The sequence below is a fragment of the Malus domestica genome, chromosome 16, assembly GCF_042453785.1.
Source record: "Malus domestica chromosome 16, GDT2T_hap1".
NCBI classification, from domain to species: domain Eukaryota; kingdom Viridiplantae; phylum Streptophyta; class Magnoliopsida; order Rosales; family Rosaceae; genus Malus; species Malus domestica.
In genome coordinates this window covers 5,112,952-5,134,188 of record NC_091676.1, presented here as the reverse complement: position 1 = coordinate 5,134,188, position 21,237 = coordinate 5,112,952, and the positions used below count along the sequence as shown (strand labels likewise).

The 21,237-nt window shown below is 36.1% G+C and overlaps 3 protein-coding genes across 5 annotated transcripts; all 3 read right to left on the bottom strand.

The window, feature by feature from the left end:
- Nucleotides 1–186: 186 nt before the first annotated feature.
- Nucleotides 187–1,881, bottom strand: LOC103402907 (HVA22-like protein c). 2 transcript variants are annotated; one of them, XM_008341691.3, is made up of 5 exons: nucleotides 1,451–1,881; nucleotides 1,231–1,330; nucleotides 942–1,064; nucleotides 545–797; nucleotides 187–371 (listed from the first exon to the last, which is right to left on the bottom strand). In XM_008341691.3, the coding sequence occupies exons 2-5, from the start codon at nucleotides 1,287–1,289 to the stop codon at nucleotides 303–305; spliced, it is 504 nt and encodes a 167-aa protein (XP_008339913.2). In that variant the 5' UTR covers nucleotides 1,290–1,330; nucleotides 1,451–1,881; the 3' UTR covers nucleotides 187–302. The 2 variants fall into 2 exon arrangements, with proteins under 2 accessions (XP_008339913.2, XP_008339912.1); XM_008341690.4 differs by having other exon boundaries at nucleotides 1,304–1,330; nucleotides 1,451–1,680.
- Nucleotides 1,882–7,291: 5,410 nt separating this feature from the next.
- LOC103402908 (transcription factor TCP15-like) lies at nucleotides 7,292–8,857 on the bottom strand. The gene is given in 1 exon segment (NM_001328727.1): nucleotides 7,292–8,857. A coding segment is annotated over 1 exon segment (1,209 nt). The 5' UTR covers nucleotides 8,799–8,857; the 3' UTR covers nucleotides 7,292–7,589.
- Nucleotides 8,858–18,832: 9,975 nt separating this feature from the next.
- LOC103402909 (uncharacterized) lies at nucleotides 18,833–21,111 on the bottom strand. 2 transcript variants are annotated; one of them, XM_008341693.4, is made up of 8 exons: nucleotides 20,927–21,111; nucleotides 20,669–20,790; nucleotides 20,536–20,571; nucleotides 20,299–20,436; nucleotides 20,119–20,205; nucleotides 19,963–20,010; nucleotides 19,782–19,858; nucleotides 18,833–19,165 (listed from the first exon to the last, which is right to left on the bottom strand). In XM_008341693.4, exons 2-8 carry the CDS (start codon nucleotides 20,741–20,743, stop codon nucleotides 19,018–19,020), a joined length of 609 nt encoding a protein of 202 aa, XP_008339915.3. In that variant the 5' UTR covers nucleotides 20,744–20,790; nucleotides 20,927–21,111; the 3' UTR covers nucleotides 18,833–19,017. The 2 variants fall into 2 exon arrangements, with proteins under 2 accessions (XP_008339915.3, XP_070671577.1); XM_070815476.1 differs by having other exon boundaries at nucleotides 20,669–20,817; nucleotides 20,927–21,068.
- Between the last annotated feature and the right edge of the window lie 126 nt (nucleotides 21,112–21,237).

Below are 21,237 nucleotides of genomic sequence, written 5' to 3'. Positions count from 1 at the left end.
AGATTTTTTTTTTTCGTGATAAGAACTGTGATGAAACTTGCCATATATATATATATATATCCAGTGAATAATTTAAGAAAATTATTGATTTTGATCGTGTTTATGTGGTTTTAAGTTTGTATCGTATTGTTAATTAGATGTATTAGGTTGCAGCTTTTAGCAACAGATTACAGTTGCAGCCAAAAATACTCAAAGCCAAATCGACACACACCATTTCATGACATTAAGACATGTAGCATACAAAATGTTCTTCGGGAAAAGATCAGCATAACTGTTAAGAAAATTAAGACACGCACTGTGATTCAGTACATATAATCATCATCAAAGATCATGTAATTGTTGCTCTTCCTGCTGGTTCTTTCTCGATCAACCTGCAAATCAGAATCAAAAACAATATTACATCGTATATTTGCCACCGTTAAGATTTCAAAAAGACGGAACGATGGCCACTACTAATTAACACTGAATAAACAGTCCCTAATCCAGTGAGTGTGAGGTTTTTATAGAAAGACCGCACACAAATTAGCTAGGCATATCAATGTACCTTGCTTATGAGCCTTTCAAATGCATCAGTCCCATGCTCTTCCATGTATTTTTCGGCAGCGGTTAAAACGTCATCCGGCTTGCTGAAGAGGCCGGCGCCCTTCTTTCTTGGGAAATACCACATCTGATGAGCAGTTTGTGGGTACATATAGTATGGTCTGATGAATCGTCGATAAACATATGCAGCTCCATTGAATTGTGGCAGCACCAACCAACATGTGAATATCAACTTGGCATAAGTCCATACCGGAAGGCTGATCGACAGTAAGGATATATACGATAATTAGGGTTATCATTCGACATTTTCTAACTAACTACTCAATTAGATATTGAGAAACTAAGACCGGAATTAATATGAACAATTTATCTGAAATCTAGCAAGAAAAAAAGTACAGTACCATTCAAGGACTTTGGCGAATGTGAGCTCGAAGATTGTCATCAGAGAATACAGAACCCAATAGGTTAGCCATTGCTGATCATCGGTGCGAGACTTGGTTTCTATTGCCCTAATTGAAGCATATCTAGCACAAAATCCCAATAAATATCATAAAAATAATAGGTGACGGCATGTCAACATTATGCATTTATTAGTAGCAAAACTTTTATTATGCTCTATATATACACATTTTTTTATTGGATCCTTGATTAAGATCTGCTGTGGAAAAAAATATTTAGTATGTAAGATACCCCGGAGTGTAACAGAAAATCCCTATTAGCAGCGTTGAAGAAGAAAGGCACAAAATCATGACACCATACTTACAGGGGATACACCAGTGTGACTAGAGGCCTGCAGATGAGAGACAAAGAATCCAACTTAGATATGTTTAAGGACCAAGTTAATTAAGCAAGAAGAATCATACATATACGTAGTTGTAGAATTTAGAGAGGGAGGTGGAGGGGCACATACAAAGCAAGAACATCTAAGTTGTTAGCCACAACTTGTAGAAAATTCCCAGAATTATTATTGTTACGACCCATCTCTCTTGCTAATTTGCTATCTATATCTTCTTGGCTAGGTCGTTTTGTCCTTGTAATATTATGAGTTGGGTATATAAAAACAGAAGAAGATCAAAAAGCTGGCTATAAAGGTGACAAGAAAGAAAGGGTTGAAAAGTCTGTAAGGGGGAAGCTGATTTTGCGGAGAATCTAACTGTACACAAGAAATTAGGCACCGATTTTTTGAACTTCGGGCGGGATTACAGTCCCTAATCATCATTAATACATATCTCTGTTAAGTCCTTATCCAACCTTGTTAATTAATTATCCAAACTTGTTGCGAATATAGTTTTGGTCTAGTTGTTACCCCTAAATTGCCTTAGCCTCGAAAATAAGCCAAATGATGGATTTCGTGAGCGTGTCATTACTAAGTATTGCTAGTAGGCAAGTTAATTAGATTGTCAGGTCTTAATTCTAACCGAGAAGTTATGCATCGAATATTAATTAATTGCTCAAATCTAATATGAGTCACCACTCCTGTCCTCCAAATCACTTGAACACAATAAAAATCATCCAAATATAATCAAGTGATATCACGGATTAACGGTGATATCTCACGTTATTGTCACATAATTAACATAAAGATCAGTTTTTTTAAGACTACTTTGCACGAATCTTTCACCTAAAAAAGATTAGTAGATTTGATATTAATGAATATGAGTAATAATTGGTGGGCCCAGATAAATTGGAGCGGGGTTTTAGTTAGTGCTTCTGCTATCTAGGCCCAAAATCTTGGAAAAAAACAAATGAAATGCATCAGCGCATGCGTAACAGTGCGCAAACAGATGGACATATAAAATTGGGAATCTGTTCACCTTAAAAAATAATATTTTGACATTAAAAAAATCAATTTTGATACTATTTATTTTACATTTTATTTTGTTATTATCATTAAAACTCTCAAACCATTTTCATTAGTTTTTCTTATAAAATTATTTTACCTAATAAAACAATAGATTTGTTAAATTAGGGAGTTGACGGGATATGAACCAATATTGTGACGTTAGGGCAACACTCATCTCCACTATTGTGCTAATATAAAATTTGAATCTATATACTTAATGCAGATTGCCATAGACAGTATTATTTTAATATATTTAATAACCTTCCTTCAACTTCAAATTTTCCTTCCATTGAAGCAAGAGGAAGGCAATGGCCAAAATAGGGCAACTGCACTGCAGCGTACTGTCACTGTGAGGCCTAAAATTGTATACAGTGTCCAAATGCATGCACGTCACATTAATACATGATTTAATTGTTAGCTGTAAATTTATTTATTTATATATTATACCAACAAATATACTAGTTCACAACATTGGTTTCCATGAATTATTTTGCTCTTTAATTTTTTGTTTTTTGTTGTCATTCCTGTTTAGGATTCTTATTCCAGTCTCTTAGGCGGCCTTTTTATGGTTGAAATCTAAGGCCTTATTTGGTATAGAGGATTGGATTGGAGCAAATAAATTATTATTTTTAAGTTATGAAAGAAATGAAAAGGTTGTGGCTGACTTGGAGGTAGGATACATTCTAATTATCTTCTTTAAAATGTAACCCCATTTTAATATCTTCAAAATGAAAAAATCATTCTACTCTATCTTTAATATATTTTGAATTAAAAAAATTATCTATTAATGTAATTCAATCATAAACAACAAATAAACGAGACCTTAAAAATTCAAAAGCGATACCGAATTCGAATATATTATTAGAACAAACCAGAAGCATAGCTAACAAGCTCAAACAGTTTGAAGACGATATTCCCTTCAAATATATAAAAATTAATCACAATGATTAGAGAACTATAGTACAACGAATCACATGCATACTTATTGAAGCATTAATAATATTCATTTTAGTAACGTTATCATCATGCGGTCGGATTGCAGTGAAATGAAAATCACTGTATGAAACAGTAGCTAGGTAGGTTTTACACTATTATAGTGAAGCATCTGGAAGCTCCAATGATGAGCAATTTTACCTTCATGGCTAGCTTGGAGCTTGCGTATAGTGGTACTTGAATAACAATAATATCCACCGGGGCCTGCGATATTGATCGTCTTACCTACCAATGTGGCATGGAGATTTTGAAGTCCTCTTGCCATACACTCATATATCTTGTTCTATATTTCAATATAAAATGGAGTATGACTACAATACTGATAGAGTACATCTGTTGTTCAGATTGTGACACTTGTCATGAGATTAGAGGCTTGGTTAGATAATTGTTATATAAGCTTGTAGTGTCAAAGACTATAAAGTCTCATTCCTTGGATGCCTTCTTCATTAAGAAATAGAATCAAGAATTGTTCTTTCCTCTTCTTCCTTTCTTTATGAAGTTCTTCCCTCTCTTACAAAATTTACAGTGTCTAAATTGATTCATGTTGTATAGATTAACATGGTATCACAACAGGTTGGTCCACGTGTGAAACCCAACGACTACACATGCTCCACGCCACCTTGTTTATGTTATCCACGTGTTAGGCCTAAAAGAGCCACTTAGTATTGGTATTTCTCTTCACTTGTAAGTGAGAGGTCTTAGGTTAGATTCTCGACAAAGGTGAATTTGAACCACATTATTGCTAGCCAATTGTGAGGCCGTTTGGCCCACTCCCCCACCCCTTATTGTAGATAATATCATTTGTCCAAATAAAAATAAAAAAGAAGGAAAAATTAGGTTCTAATCCATAGTGATGACATTTCCTTGATTGAAACCTTATGTCTTTTAAACTTTTGATTGAAGCCCTTAAGTTATTTCCACATCAGCATTTTAGATTCTTTTATTATAAGTAAGAATTTAATTGAGTGTTTAACTCCTCTATTTCATGCAACTAATTATCATCCTACATTAATTACATTTTCAATACAATTTAATTCCTAAACGTTTTGTTTATTTTTTTATTCTACCGAAAATTTTAAAATAAGTGGGAAAAAATACTTTGTATTTTGTATCCATATATAAGTGAGCACAATATTTTTGTATTCATATTGTGTATCCATGTTTATAATTTTTGGGTGCAATATTTATGTTTATATTATGTACCCCATATCACTTACCCTGATGTTTTTTTTTTCCAATCATAGAATAAACCCGTATGTATCCATGTGAGGTTTATTCGAAGAATGTACTCAAGTTTATAGTACATTTTTTTAAAGAGAATGCACCCAATGTTTTGTAGTACATTAATTATTTTTTCGTTAAATTGATGAGTGTACCCATCAGGTTGGTATTGATGTCTTCAATGTTTTGTACTACATTATTCCTCAAGGTTATGGGTTTTAAGGCTGGTATTGATGATTGTGAAGATTATGATGATAAGGATTTTTAAGAGTTTAATCTATTTTTAATATTTAAATCACAAATTATGAGTTTTTAATTCCATAAATATAGGTAATTAACTGCAATTATAAAATTTTAAATTAAAAAAAATGGGAAGTGTTATTTGCACTCCAAAAATCTCATTCTACTCCTCACAAGTGTATTTTTATTTCCTAATATAGAAAGTTTGGAGTGTAGAATGAGAATTTGGAGTGCTAATAACAATTCCCAAAAAAATAACATACATTAATACTAATTTATTGAAGTGTACATAATTCAAGGACTTTGATCAAACATTGAAAACCAATAAGGTTTCAATTAAAGAATATTGAAGAGTAGAGACCGCATCCAAAGTCTCCCAAAAATTAGGCCTAAAAGATTCCAACTTGCATGCAACAACTCTTTGAACATTTTATATATACATAATAAGTGTGTGTGTGTATATATACATTCATGCAAAATAAAAGCAAAACAAAGCAAAGCAACCCATGGCCTAATGCTAAAATGACCAATTTAAACGACCAACGTTTCACATCGATCGTTCATTGTCATTGCTTGTTAATAAGACTTAATTAAGATAGGAACATATATAGGTAGGAAATTAATACACACACATGTATGTATATGTATATGTGTGTGTGTGTGTGTGTGTGTGTATCCATGAAGAACTGCAGTACGTACGTAGTATCAACGTCTATATCTGCCATGTCCTAGCTACCCACTTAACCAAAACAATGAATGAAAATGGTCCTGCAGGACCACATGAAGATCAGTAGTAGCTAACCTAGCAAGCCACTTGATTTGATCCATCAATATTAATCCATCTCTATATGTTACCATAAGAAGAAAGAAGAGGAAATGCATGCAGAAGTCAGCGAGTACCACTGTATATTATTGGTTACAATTAATTAAGCTATGGTCAGTTGATTCACGAGTACATCGATCGTCATTGTAGCATCCTCCTGCATTGTATCATTGAGTTTGATAAAACGTGAGTAGCTAGTGCCCACGGCCACCTTAATGAAGGGTCCGAATCGAACTGATTATGCGTCGTGGCCCGTGGGGCGCTCCTTCATCCTGGCCTGGACTACGTACGGAACCTGAATCACAACTGCAATAGCTACTAGGAGAGTAGCAGTATGATGCATCTTATTAATTCATGATCGTGGGAGATCATGTATACGTATGTCTAGCGAATCAGAACCAGACATGGAAACTCTTAAAATGAAATATGAAGTCCAATGTTATAGCGAGGGAAGCAAATGTTTCTGATTCTTAGCGGCTCGTAAAATTTCAGATTTTGATCAATGAACGATTGTGTAAAATTCTACAATGGTATGGTGTATCCTATATAGAGTTGGCAAGATGGACCCAACTCGTTAACATGACTCGATCAATTCGCTCGCAAAATTTCAATGGGTTAACCCATTAGCAACCCATTAGTTAACAGGTGGTTTAGGGGTGAACCCATGAAATCCATAATCACTCATTAAAGAGTTATAAAGAAAATTCAATATTGAAAATCGGGAACTATAGTCTAGTAGTATTTCTCTTTGTTTAGAAGTGAAAGGTCTTAGATTCGAATTTCGTGGATGGTGAATTCAATACCAAATTAGGCTGCTCATTGTGTGACTTAGCCGAACTTCTCCTATTCCTAGTGTAAAAATATTCACGTACTCAAAAAAAAAAAAAAAAAAAAAAAAACTCCATTGGAGCCGCAAGGTCGGAGGAGACGGTTCAGGAAGTGAAGACGATGGAGAGTGAGAAGACGAAGACAACGGCGACAGCAAGGGCCATGGCCAGCACTTTGAACGACACGGCGTAGCTTCGCGCGACTCCTCTAACGCTGCCAGGGAATCGAAAGTTTTCCATTTCTTGGACTCGAAGTCTGACATTAAATCTCTTTTTTATTTTTTTTTGCAAATGTAGCGGATCGACGAGTGCGACTTGGCGTTGACGGTGGCATACTGCCACCCTTGATGCTCGAGTTCAGCCTTGCAATCTTTACTGTTGACAGGAACCCGGATGTCGCACTCGGGCGGAGACATGAAACCCTTCATGGCGGAGGGTTTGGAGTTGAGATGTGGTCAAGCACTAGTGTATCTCATACACCGATGTATGTTAAAAAAACTCTAGTTCGTGATCATGGGACATCATTATATACATATGTCTAGCCAGTCATAATCAGACATGCAAACCTTTCAGTTGGGGAAGCAAATGGTTCTACAGAAACAGATTTTGATCGAGTTTATATATGTTGATCCAAGATAACAAACGAATGAGCCTTAATTCATTAATAACGACAAAAATGCATGCATGTAGGCTTTCCTAAACTCGATCTGTGGCAAATATGTTATAGCGATATATTATGAATTAACAGTTATTAATTAGCAACGTAAGCATGAAGAGAAGTCATATATTGATCACAGTTCAATCACACTCGAAAGCATGCTATATATATGTTTTTGTAATTAAAACACAACTGTCGTCCACTCATAGTATAAACGTGATCAAAACCCTAATAAAATCTTCTTAATTACTAGCTGGCTCACACAAAATATTCAACATTAAACTCAAATTCAAAGCAATCAAATTACTTGCGCAATCGCTGTAAAATGGACATATATGTACTTAATTAAGACACTAGTAATTAATTATTCCAGAAAGAAAAAGCACCAAAAACCGTAGTACTCTTGTTGTAATACTTAACCTAGCTAGGATTAATTAGTAGAGGCTACCTAGCATTGGTATTACGATCATGTCCCTCGTCCGCTCCATGGTGCGGATGATGCTGCCCGTTCGCAGTAGACTCCATGGCTACCCCGCCTAGAATAGGCCGATATGCGTTGAGCGCCGCCAGCACACCCAAGTGGCTGTCAGCGGCGCCATGACTCGTTGTACTTGATCCCAAACCCAATTGTTGGCCAGGCAATATAGCCATTGGAGAAGCGAAATTCATAAAATGTAGGCCGTGGCTGCCTCCAGCCACTGGCCCCCTATGCATATTGCCGGCGTTGCCAATTGTCGGAATTGTCCACATGGGATTAATGGAATTAGTGTGCTCGTGATGAATACTCCCTTGGCTACTACTAGGGTTATTATTTGCCACCATCCAAAACGTCGCCGGAGTTGTATTTTGACTAGCCGGAATCGGGCCCGTACTAGCCGATAACAAATCTTGCTCCGGCCGAATCCGCTTTCTTGCCATGCTACTAGCCTCATCGAGAGTAACAGCCTGATGATGATCACCTAACTCTTGCTTGGCTTCCAACATTGCATTATTACTCACATTATTATTGCCAGAATGATTGAAATTCCACAACATCGACGACGGAGGAGAATTCTCAGACGACATTAACCCTGCACCGGGAAACAAAATCCTTCCGCGCTGCGCGTTCTCCTCCGTAACCAACTGCGAGGTGGAGGCAGCTGCTCCGAAGTTGTTGGAGTTGAAGTAATAATTACTTGCGTTAGTCCTCAAGTAGTGCGACGGCGCCGACATGCTGGACCCGGAGCTCCTGAGCGAGATGTTAAGGGAGGTGAAGTTGGCGGGAATGGTGCCGGTTCCAGTGGCGGCGATGACAGAAGGTTCGGCCTGCTGGAGGAGCCACTCGATGGTCTCGCCGTCGGACTTGTGCCCTAGCTCCCGCGTGAGCTGGAAAACCCTAGCTGCGCACGTGGCAGGCATGCGGATGCGGCGGCCCCTCCCGTCCACTTTGGTGTGTCTATCTTTGGTGGATGTCCTCTTCGCAGGAGGCTTCTTGTTACTGGGTTGTTGTTCTTGGATAGACGAACCGGTTCGGTTGAGGTCTGAGCCGGGGTCGGCGACAGTAGAGCATGCAGCAGCTGGTTCTGGATCGTCATCGACTTGGTTGGTTTTGTCGATGAATTGTAGTGGAAAATTGGGCCTGCAGCGGATCCCATTATCTGCTTCCATGATCATATGGGGGGGACGATCGTTCACTCACTCACAATTTTTTAATTTTTTAAAAAAAAATTTTCCTTGGTTTCTCCTGGTACGAACAACTGTAGAGAGCTGACCCAGCAGCTCAATTTCTATCAATTTGTGGTGGCCTGGCCTGGCCTAGTGGGTCTCGCTCGTGTGGTGGACTGTGGAGCATGAAATTCTTTGCAGAAAGGGGAAAGTGGCAGCTCAGCAGTTGTTGAGTTGTTTCTCTCTCTCTTTTGTGACAGAGAGAGAAGATAACAGAAAAGAAAGGATAAGGGTCAAGACTCGAGGGAAGAGGCCAGGCAAGCTTTAAGCAACAAAAATAATGAGTGGGAATTATACGGTCGGCCTATGATCCATAATAAAAAGCTAAAATATATACACATAATAAAAAGCTCAAATTTTTCTCTTTGTTTTAAGTTGTTTTTTTTTTTAATTACCAGATTATTTCAGCTTTTCATTTGGATTCGTTATATTAAGGATTGGCCAAAAGAAAATATTTTAATAATCTAACAACCCTAATTATATTGAAGGATTTATCAAATAATCCAACAACTCCGTAATTTTTTTTAAGAATTTGAACCGTCTATATTTAAGTTAATCATTCATATGTTATCTTTGTAAAAAAATAGATTAGTCTACTAAGACACCAAAATGACTACTCATTTAACCAGAGTTATCTATATCAAACAAAAAATTATCTTTAAGGAAATATTTATGTTGTGATAAAAAGATATTTATATGATCTTATTGATTGCGTGAAGCTCACAGATCATGTTTGTTCGCTGTTCCTTACAATTATATGATAAAATACTGTTTATTTATTGATCATGTTCTATATATGCATGAACTTGGTTGTAATTCTTGAAATATTACCGCTCTTTTTAAAAAAAAAAACAAGGGTTTTGGCCATTGAAATTATTGCTTTCATTCATTAGGAGGACGAGGGTTTGTTGTTACTTTGGTTTGGACGTTTCTCATTTTTATTCGTTTGATATTTTTTACTACCAAAAATATTAAAATTTGATGAGCAGTGTCGTTTTTATGGTGGTTGGACTGTTCCTTGATTCAGACTCCACGTGCGGAGCTCTTTTTCATTCAATCCATTCAGACAGTGGTGGCCGCAGGTGGGGACCCACTCTTCCAAGTCAAAAACCCTAACAGGGACTGATTGGTAATTTTCTATCATTTTTATATATGAAAAAGGAAAAAGATTATCAAGTGGCTCCAATCGCATTCATGTAATCATTGCAGTTTTGCCTTTGCACCTTTGCCCTTTACCTTTGGAATTAGGGTTCCCACTTCCCACCATTTTCTGCTACCTCCTCAAGGATCTTCATGGATAATAATTTACCCTAGTAAAGCTTGCATTAAAGTTCGAAATGTTACATTTATGAAACATACATAAAGGATTAATTAATATACGAGTTGTAAAAAAAACGGTGACTGTGTCAAACTGTTAATGAATGGGATAATGAATAATCAATTAACTTTATTTCAAACGACTAAATGCAGATGCTTGTGATTCTTACATATATTATCTAAACATAATCGTCTCAATAATGCAACTTGAGATCTAAGAAGAAAATGCAATAAGAAATTAATATTTTTTTTTAATAAGCCATTGAAATTGGAAAACTTTTCAATCCAACATTCTACCAATTATCTCCCCAACAATATGAATTTACAACTCATTACATTAGATTTCAAAGTATAAGGAAATTTTAAAGGATATGTAAAATAAGAGTATGAATAAATATGAGACTTAGTTAATTTAAGGTGAGACTTAAGACGCGTGCCTTCGTTTTGCCTGTAAACCGCCTCTGGACCTAAAGCTCTAAACTATATTGAAAAATCAGAGATATTTGATTTAGAAAAAAAAAAATTGTAACAGATATTTTGGCTAAGACCCTACATTTTTGTGTGTCCTGTATCCAAGACATGTGAGCCACAATATTGTGCAAGATATGTGGTCCTCATCACTCAAGAAATATGATTTTGAAAGTTCAAATTCTAAAATTTGCTTTTTCTATAAAAGTTTCCAAGGAACATAAGGCATCTATATGGTTTTGCATCGCTGCCAAGTAACAGTTATTATTAGCATAATAAAGATAAAAATATAAGAGAAAGGGGAGGAGAATTCGAACACGGATATTCAAATGGAAGAGCGAATACTCTAAACTAATTGAGCTACAAGCTATTTGTAATAAATTTTTTTTTTTTTTGAAAAAAAAGTATAAAAATGACATATTATATCTCAGAATATATATATATATATATGTATGTATATCCAGGCTACTTAACTTTTGATGAATATTAGAGCCTAGCACATAAATTAATATCATCGTGTTCGTGGAGTAGATTAGTCTTTGGTCTCAATTTTTATTTTTAATGATTGAACTTTAGAACATTGTAGATCTCAACCGATGTGCTGAACAGACCTAACAGTCAATTAGTGTAACTTAAAAGGGAACAAAAAGAAAAAAGAAGAGAAATAGGAGGCAGGAACAATTACATTTCAACAACCAACAAACCTAGCTACCAGAGAGTAATCATACATATGTACGTAGAAACTATAAATAAACCTTACATATAAATGGAACTAACAGTAGTTGGTATTCGATAATTACGATTAATTGAATTAAGCTATCAATCGATCAACGTTTGATTAACTTGTGCTAAACTAAACTTGAATACTAATACTATAATGAGATGCATATATGCCAGGTGTATTGAATATATGCCAGGTCATTAAAATTGCCACATCAGCAGTAGCTTAGGATATAAGCCATTGTATGTTGAACCGACTATATAGAATATTATTTCCTTGTATTAATTAGATAAGATTGGGTTGTAATAACTGTTTTGAGATCATCAGAAATATATACTTCTTTCTTTTTCTCTAAGCTTCTCTATGTTCTTCAATTTTGCAATTCTTTCATGGAGGTTAAGAATCATGTCCTTAGTATTCCAAACTATTTACTTTTCTGCACCCAACTTAGCTAACTAATCAATTATATATTCCATTATATTAATTTATTTTCTTTATGATACAAAGCACGAGAAAATTTGAATATAACCCTCACACATCACGTGTTATAAAATGGATTTATCTCAAGTATATTTTTTTTCTCTTACCACATGCAACTTCAGGGTAAAAGCAAACATCATTGTAAAAAAAAAGAAAATTAAACATCAAAATGGTTGTGACAAATATAACACTGTCAATCTCTTTACATAAAAATAGAAAGAAGGTGAAAATTAGGGCTAGTCTTGGCCTCGGCTCGCAATATATATAAGAAATTGGACTTATTTTCGTGGAAGTATAAATTTTAGATGTAATTCTTATATTTGTCAAATACGGTTTAATACGTGTGCATAAATTCAAGTTTTTTGCATTTTTAATAAATTGCTTTTGCACATATGTCGTGAAAAAGGCTCAGTCATGGAGCTTAGAGCTTTGGAACCCATGCCGGTGGTATCCTCTCCATGTCCTTTCAAAATACTAGTTCTAATATTATCATTAGAAAACTTATAGTTGTTCTCGTACGTAGTGCTCTGATTTCTACCACCAATACTACTCCCTAGACCTCCATGCACCTCCTTCCCCTAACTAGTTGTGCGGGTCTAAGCACCGTCATCTTCTAGTTTTGGACTCAGGCCACCACAACTATGCCTTTGCTGCTGCTGTCTTTCATGAGGTACTTGGGGACTTTGTGCAAAGTGGTGAAAGGGTAGGGTTTAAGTAGTTTGAAAAGGGCGTATTGAAGGAGAGAAGAAGGGGAGAAAGAGGAAGAGGAAGGCACATACTTATAGTTGATGAATAAGGGTTTGCTCAACGGACCACTCCGTCAGGTATGACAAGAAAAATGTCAAGCAACTGTTGTGTTGGTGGATATTTATTACACGTCACTATGAGATTTTGACCATTGACAATAGACTTAGCCAACAAACATTATTATCGAGCAAAGCCTAACTAGCTGATAAATACTATATTCGTCGGGCAAACTGTTTGATATTGCGCACCATTTTTTCCCTCTTCACGCCAAGATGTTACCTGACGAATTATGACTTGCCCTGCAATTGCGTTCCGTCGTGTAAAGGTTTTGAGTAAATCATAAATGTTGACCATTTTTACCTTACCAATAAAAATATGTTGGATAAACGACGAAATTTTGTTTGTCGGATTAAAATTTTGTAGAACAAGCTCTATTTTCTGGTAGTGGTAATTGAAAAAAACCGTAGGAATTAATACTTTCAGAAAAAGCGCCATTATGCTAAAAAAATATGGCCCTCATGTGGTGTCGTGGGTTCTATCTCTCCAACATCACAACATTGAAGCCACACCGTTGAAGGGATTAATACTTGATGATGATTGCCTAAGAAATCACGTGCCTTGCTACCTGGCTATCATATTCTTGCCGGTGACGAAGATGGCTTACCCTCCACATTGGCTAGCTAATAAGACTTAATCATATAAACAAATTTGTCGGAATGCTGGTGGTTGGCCGAGCTATAAATAAATCATTTTCGTCCTATTTAGGTGAAGCCAGTCCCTCTTTTTTCAAAAATCATAAGTCAATTCATATCCAAACATATTTGTAAGCACCGTGGATTTAATTATCGCATGGTACTCAAATTCTTGGTAAAAAAGAAAGACTTTGGTGTTAAAAAAAAAATTCAAGTGTATGGCCTTTTGTGTTGTCCAAATGGGCATGCTAGGTACCATCAATTGTTTACGCATGAGCCATTTGTTAATGAAAACCTGTTAATCATTAATTAGACAATTGATTCTCACAAATTGTATAATACACTAACGGGCTTTTAATCTATTGTCATTTAATATCAGAAGAAGTTTCAGATGCAGATTTCTATTTAGTTTGAGAAAACATATCATGTGTATACACCCAAAGTGATTCGTATGTAGAATGGTGTAGATAAGAGGCAGATTCACTTTGGACAAGGCGGGTCAGCTAACCCGCCCCCAAACTCAAAAATTCTCTATGGAAGAACTGGGTGTTGCCCTTGAAAATCTGAGATGGGCTTGAAAGCTTCCCTCCAACTGGTCGATGAATTGCTTTTATGGGCACTGTGCAAGGTAGTTGCTAGCCTCATGCCTTTGTTGCTTTGCTATGAGTATCTTTTGATAGGCTCATTGGGCATATGTTGGCACATGTCGGCACATGTCGGCATACTCGCTTAAAAGCTATTGATATCAGTCGATGTGCTTGTTTGAAAGGTGATTTGGTATCTGTTGACATGCGTGTAATATGACTTGGCAAATGACCTGAGGCCTACCAAGGTTCAATAAAATGACAATTTCCATGCTATACCGTCCAAAAATTTTGTCCATCCTCCCCCCTCTCAAAATAAGATTTCTTGAGTCCGCCTTTGGTGTAGATAAGATTTCCTGAGTCCGCTACGGGTGTAGATATGACATGTCCGTATGTAAAGTGATATAAAAAATATATTTAAACAATGACCTACATAGCATGCATAGATAAATTCGTTTCTATGATTAGAAGAATACCAGCCAGAAAGATAGGGAATGACAGTTGTGCATGCACAATATTAATCCAAAATAAAATGAAGGGAAAGAATGGAGTACTGAATGACAGGCTATTGGGATCATATAATTAATCATGAGAGTACTATTTTAAGCAGCTTAACCAACTTGAAGAATCCAATAAGCACTTTTCCGTACTATGCACAAAAAGCAATGCATCGGCGCATATTTGTGGGTCATTCCAGACCTATTGCTTGCGGTGACCTTACCTAATTTTGGTAGCTAGCTGTGACGGGTCTCCTCCGTCTGATATCCTTTCCATCTTAGTACTGCTTTCATAATTTATGGTCTTTGTCAACAGAAGAGGACAGCTGCTTCAACTCTTCACCGTTCAATTTTCTTTACGTACTACATACTATCAGCCATGGTAGACTATGTCGTGCATGCACATGGATCTTGACCGTTCATGCTTATGAGTTATGAGTCTTACACTTACGTCGACTTAAAAGTATGTTGACATGCCTATACATAATTTCATACACAAGTCAAGTCAACTTAAAATAAGCAAGTTTGAAAATCGCATAGGATGCTTTGACAAAAGAGGCTAGTGTGTAATTGAACTTTTGCTAGTGAAAAGCAATAGATCAGTAGAATTTGCGGTTTCATAGACAATATTGTCTCCTTTGTCAAAGCAGTGGTTGCTGCGGTGTCCAATTCAAAGGCAAAAAGTAATCAGGGTTGGGGGTAAACATGGTTCGTCCAAAACAAGCAACCATGCAAACAATTCCTACTCAGTAAGAGTTTAAGAATACTCACCTATGTACTTATGATTTCAACTTAGATTACTCTATCTGCCAAACCTTCTGAATATGTATCTTACATTTGAACTGAGTTATTTCTGGTTAAATGATTTTTTTTTTCAATTGTTCGGAGCCAATTAAGAGATGGATCTAATTGAACTTCACGCTCCAAACTTTTGATAATTCAATCAATCTTTCTTGGGCAAGAATGATATCTCGATCGAGTTAGAATACTCACATTTGTACTCATGATTTCAGGTTCGATTTCTCTCTTTCTCTTATTATTTAAAGGAAAAAGCCCATATAATTAGAGTTTGTATATGACTATAGATTTTGCCTGTTGAACATGGGATACATGGGAAGTGTTGATATGTTTGCTTGCATGGTGCAATAAATAATAAATAAAACCGTCTCCGTCATGAGAAATTAAGGATTGACCATGCTAAAACTAAAGAAACCATATCACGATCCACAGCTACGCCTATGTCGGTAAAAGTATATCCGTGCACGACTGAGGTATGGGTCCAATAATTGTTTATTTACATGCCCATTAAACTCATATATTCCATATTCTTCTAGCCTTTGGGCGTTTCACATTATAATTTGAAATATGTCCCAGTATCGAACTCGTCAGCTATAAGTGGAAAAAAATATTACGTAAATGCGTGCAAATCCTCGATGATCTTAGTTTGGAATCACATTTGCTACAAAATTAGCATCTTGTAGAACATATTACCGAAACAACATTTAATTACTCTTACTCTTGTTTTGGAAATTGATGTCTTTGTACGCGCCAAGATATAATCTATGTATTAATGTTGAGAATTAAACCCTTAAGCATTAACACTGTGATTATATATGCTACTAATTCACATTAATTCAGTCGTAAAAGCACACACATTGACATTACAAACTTACCGAAAGAGAAATAGGCACAATTACAACAGTCAGTTGCACGGATGGAATAGTTAGTAGGAGTGGGCCTCCATAGTCCAGCTCAGTCAATAGAATGTCATTCTCAAGAGAGACTTGTGTGGCACAAGCAGTGGCGTCCTTTACATATAATACAAAAGTATTTGTGTTATTTTTTCAAATGTTCTTAAGTTATTGGCATGCCACTACTGCGATGTACTTGTGCCATACACGTGATCATCTCCCTTGACTACATCGACCGATGAATGATGGGGCAATAGTCCACTGCTAATGTATCCAACATCGTATTGTATCTAATTAGCAACATGCTAGTTCAGAAGGTGGGGAATACTTTTTGGCTGAGTAGGTGTAAAGTTTTATCCAAAAAGTCGTAGTGATTTTTTTTTGTCAGATCTCAGTTGTAAAGTTTGACTTTCCTCGATAAGTTTTTCTCCAAATCATATCTACGTTGAATGTGTTTTGTGAATAAACGATGTTATCTACATTAAAGGTAGACTTAGTCATACAATAAGCTAGTAAAAATATGGTTCAAATTCATCTTTAGCGAGAATTGAACATAAAACTTTTCGTTTACAGGTGAAGAAAAATGTAAATGTCACTAGACTGTAATACTAACTCACCAAGCTAAAGCTACCGACCAAAATTTGTAAATTTGACACACGTCCCCCCTTTCTTTCATCTTGTGGCTGGTGGGAAATGAGCTTCGTTTATTAATTGCTTCAAAAAACAATTGGACGAAGCTAACGATAAGGTGTTTTATTAGTAAGAACAATTAAGTTCAAGAGCTGTCAGATGAGTACATTATTTTCAGTGATTAATATTTTGATATGGAGATAATTCATATAGAACGTAAATAATTTTAAATCATATGACCACCACACAAAACCACAATAACCAAGAGTTCAATGATAAATTTATCACAAAAACGACAGACATGACAAAACCCACGCCGATGCCTCGCATGAATGTAGTTCACTTCTTGATTATTCACACAATGTAATGCAAAACTTAAGATAATAAATCGTCATATTTTATTATATCATTGTCATACTTATCGTATCTAGATTCTAAGTTTTTGCAATGATGTGATGTGAATTGGGCAATTTGACAACCAATAATTTCAACAAATTAGTCATCATCTCTAAAGTACGAAAACAAAATACAGCCATATTGTACGTGTTCTTGGGCCCCACTCAGTTCATAATTCAAACCAGTCGCCTGCCACGTGATTGATTTGGTATAATTTGTTATCTATCACCTTATATTTTCGGTACAATATTTTATAATGTTAGTACGAGAATTATTATTAAACATTGAGATAGCAGAGAATTTATGGAGACTCTTCTTAGCATTTCTCATTTGCCAACGTGAAAATCACAGTACTTGGGTTTTTCTCTTATCTTGACTCCTGAGAAAAATTTGGATCACACAGCCGACTGCGTAATCATATGTAGATAATTGCGAGCACCGTATCAATAATTATGTAATTAAAGTATTGATCTTATCAACAATATGAAAAATATGTTATAATCATTGATGTATCAATCTTGAATTGTCATAACAGCTAACTATGCATTCATATCAACTTTGTTGAATTGTCGAAGTAATTAATTATATATTCATATTAATTCTGTTGACAAATTTATTGACTTTACATGATCAAAGTATCCATCAATAATCGAAACTACATATTAAAAAAGTCTTCTTTGTAAACTAAAAGCGAATGAAAAGACAATTTAGTCATTTACACAAAATAAAATCCTGAACAGTCAAATAAAGAGTGGTGATATTCCCACCCCAGTGTCTTATTTCCTCACCCACCATTTAATGAAAATGTTAATAACTTATTTATCCTTTTAAAAGAAGACTCTTAAACCCCTATTTAATTCAGTATTATAATAATAAATAAATAATGGTGGGTGGGGTGTGATATCTTTGGTGGAAAGAGGATGGGAAAGATTTGGGTTAGAATCAACGAAAATGTTGGAGGAAGGAATGGGCGTGTGCTAGATGAAGGCGAGAAACTTCAATAAAGAAAAAGGAGAATCGGGTGTGAAATCTACGGTTTTGACAAAAAAATGAGGAAGAAGAGTGGTTTGGGGATCCGGGGTTTTTGCGGCATTAGGTGTGAAGGAGATGATGAATGTCTAGGTCTTAGGTCTTGCATTTTCTTTCATTTTTTATATTTTTATTTATTTATTTATAATATTATTTAAAGATATATCAGAGTTATTTAAAAAAAAATATTATGGTTATTTTGGGAATAATGGTGGGTGGGGAAATAACATTTTATTTTTTTAATTTTCTACGGTGGGTGGGATTATCATGTGGGTGGGAAAATAGGACACTGGGGTGGGTCTAGTAGCACTCCAAATAAATTCACACAAAATAAATTTTAGTTTTCTTTTGGAAAGTCATACCCAAAAGTGATCCTAACATCCTCTAATTTAAAAAATAAAAATGAAAACTTCTCTATTCAATTACACGTTTTTTTTTCTCGCTCTCTTTCCTTCCCATTTAAAAACAAAAACAAAAAATAATTCCACACACAAAAATGAGGCGTATGCAAATATGAACGATCTAAAAGCTATAGTTTGTGCAAATAAGATACCAAGCCCAGCCCAACATCAATTTTGTAAGCCATCCGTACTTTTCTAAATTGAACTTGAGCGAGTCTTGTAGTTTGTACACTCTGGACACTCTGGTGCAAATTCGAACCTTAGCGATTTCTCTTCCCCTTAACATTTAACAATTTAACTCACTAACACAAATAAACTGCACGAGAAGAATTTGCGTTTGAACTTTTTGCGGACCGGAAGAAAACTTGAATTCATAGAAGCCGAAAAGGGCAAAGATAACAAACTGCAAGTCTGCAAAACCCTTGCCTCTACCAAAAACCCATATTTTCCTAGCTTAAGAGTTTCACCTTCTCTTAAAGAAATAAGTTAACGCTGATATGAACACACAACACATCTCAGGCAACAGAACCAAAAAGATTCCAGTCATTGACTCTGAAGCTAGAGACGGCGAGTTTAAAGACCTCGGCCACTGGCATATGCCCGGATTGTACTGCAGGAACAGCAAAACCAGCCCCCACAGTGTTTGCACTTTCGCTCAAAGGACTGCAACCAAAACAACATAATCAAATCAATGATGCAAAAGTTTATCATGCACATTAGACAATATTAGCATGCATATATACTCTTTCTGAACCGAATGAACTCAACCACAGTGGATTTAAATCCTTTCTGCAGCAACCGTATTCTTTTTTACCATCTTATATGATAAGGTAAGATAAAAGGAGAGAAACCGTGCACTGATATTAATGGAGGGGTCCGTACCCCTTAGATAGATCCCCGCACTCCTAAGGTAGTGCTAGAACTACTACTACCTTAAAAGAAAACACAGAGGAGACTCATGGGGAGGGACCTGTATTTCTTAAGGTGTTTAAGGGATTAACAAAGCGGGATGTATTGCGACATAAGCTAAGTTTAGGACCCTCCTAGTCATCCTGTAGTGCTAATTATTCTCTTTTTAGTTGCCTAATGTTTAAGAAATCAGGCAGCCGATGAAAGGATATTGCAAATTACGTGTAACGGTGTAAGAAGGCATACACCACATCCTACTTCGTATGGCCCGATCAGGAAGTCAAGATCTTTGATCACATAATTCATGACTATCTTGTTTACAAGAGATAAGTTCCTATTGCATCCACATAGAATTTTTGCGGCAACTTACTTTATATGAACGGGCTCATATGCAGTAATCAGCACATCTGTATTAACTTCCTTAAGGCGCAAATTTGCTATATAGACCTGCACGATTCCAAGCAATAAACCCCAGTTAGCATACTTGCCGAAGTGAATCAGGAGTAGCACCCTGAAACAGTTTAGAACACCATACAACAAAACAAACATACCCTCACAATATTTTGCGCTTCCCTTCCTTGCCGCCCTTTCGAAATTGCCTACATTCAAGAACGGAAAACAAGAAATATATGACCCAAAACGAATGGCAAGAATCAAAAGTGAAAACCAGCAAGCCACGAATAACACGAAATTCAACCTGCACATACCATTTGGCCAACAGCAGTCGTAACAACAGCAGGTGTGTTTCCATAACACAATCTGGGGGCCTCAATTACGCCAGACTGCTCGATCACCTGACGGCAATTGCGAGAATAAAACGTTAAAATACAACTGCAAAACGGATCAATTAGCTGCAAAGGTTTACGGTTCAGGGTTTAGGGTTTTACCATGCTCCCGTCAGCATCTTGCTCAGTGGCAAGGTCCTGAAGAAACCAGTTGGCGCTTCCATTGTCGCCGACTTCATGCTTCAACTCCAAGAGCTCAAAGATCAAGCTTTCGTCCCGGGCAGGGTCCACAAAAGCCTCCTTCAAAAACCCACCAAAAAAATAAAATAAAAAACATGAAATTAAATAAAAGAAGCTAAATTTGAAAAGTGGTTAAACCAATTAGCAATATTAGCGAACCTGGTGATCGGGAACTTGCCGAATGTTGCTCACATCCTACAAATTTGACAGAAAGCAAGAAAAAAGATGCAAAATTTGGAATAAAATTACAAAAACAAACACAAAAATAATTAAAATATATACAAAAACTGACCTCGAATCTGAGAGGGAAGGTGCTAGTGATGGCGCCGCCGAACAAGGGGCGCTCGGAGTAGATATCTTGGGACATTTCGTTCGGCGATGGGAAACACGAAGGCAAGCGGCGTCGTTTTGTTACTTAAGAATCGGAAAACAGAGTAATCTCTGAAATTAATTCGAGAAAATAAAACTGGAAACAGAACGAAAAGAACAGAAAGCACAGAATTCAAAGTGAGCGATTAGAAGTTTTGGAAGGAATCGTGGAATCTCGTACCTCTGAGAAGCAGAAGCTTCTGCTTTCTTCTGTGGAAGCTTCTGAAAGTTCGAATTCTGCTGTCTGCTGATTTTTGTGTGTATTTATAGCGTACAGTTGCTTGAACTTCACGACGACTGAGTTCTCACGCACGCCCGAAACTAGCAAGAAGAAGGAGAGTTATATTTAGAGTAAATTTAAATTATACCTATACGTCCTTAATTTTAATTAAATTAGAGCAATAGTCATCAACTAAAAATTTATTATCATTGATCTCTTAACTAGTTTTGTCAACTTCGTCAGAATTGCTTCAATTGGGTTAAAGTTACCAT

What these genes read in the sequence shown, in the direction of transcription:
- LOC103402907 (XM_008341690.4), bottom strand. Translation starts at nt 1,521, where the DNA reads ATGGGTCGTAACAATAATAATTCTGGGAATTTTCTACAAGTTGTGGCT. An exon ending in AACTTAGATGTTCTTGCTTT is followed by an intron (nt 1,331 to 1,450) that starts GTATGTGCCCCT and finishes TCTCATCTGCAG; the next exon opens with GCCTCTAGTCACACTGGTGT. An exon ending in GTCACACTGGTGTATCCCCT is followed by an intron (nt 1,065 to 1,303) that starts GTAAGTATGGTG and finishes ATTTTGTGCTAG; the next exon opens with ATATGCTTCAATTAGGGCAA.
- LOC103402909 (XM_008341693.4), bottom strand. Translation starts at nt 20,743, where the DNA reads ATGTCCCAAGATATCTACTCCGAGCGCCCCTTGTTCGGCGGCGCCATC. An exon ending in AAGATGCTGACGGGAGCATG is followed by an intron (nt 20,206 to 20,298) that starts GTAAAACCCTAA and finishes AATTGCCGTCAG; the next exon opens with GTGATCGAGCAGTCTGGCGT. An exon ending in TATGAGCCCGTTCATATAAA is followed by an intron (nt 19,166 to 19,781) that starts GTAAGTTGCCGC and finishes TTTTGGTTGCAG; the next exon opens with TCCTTTGAGCGAAAGTGCAA.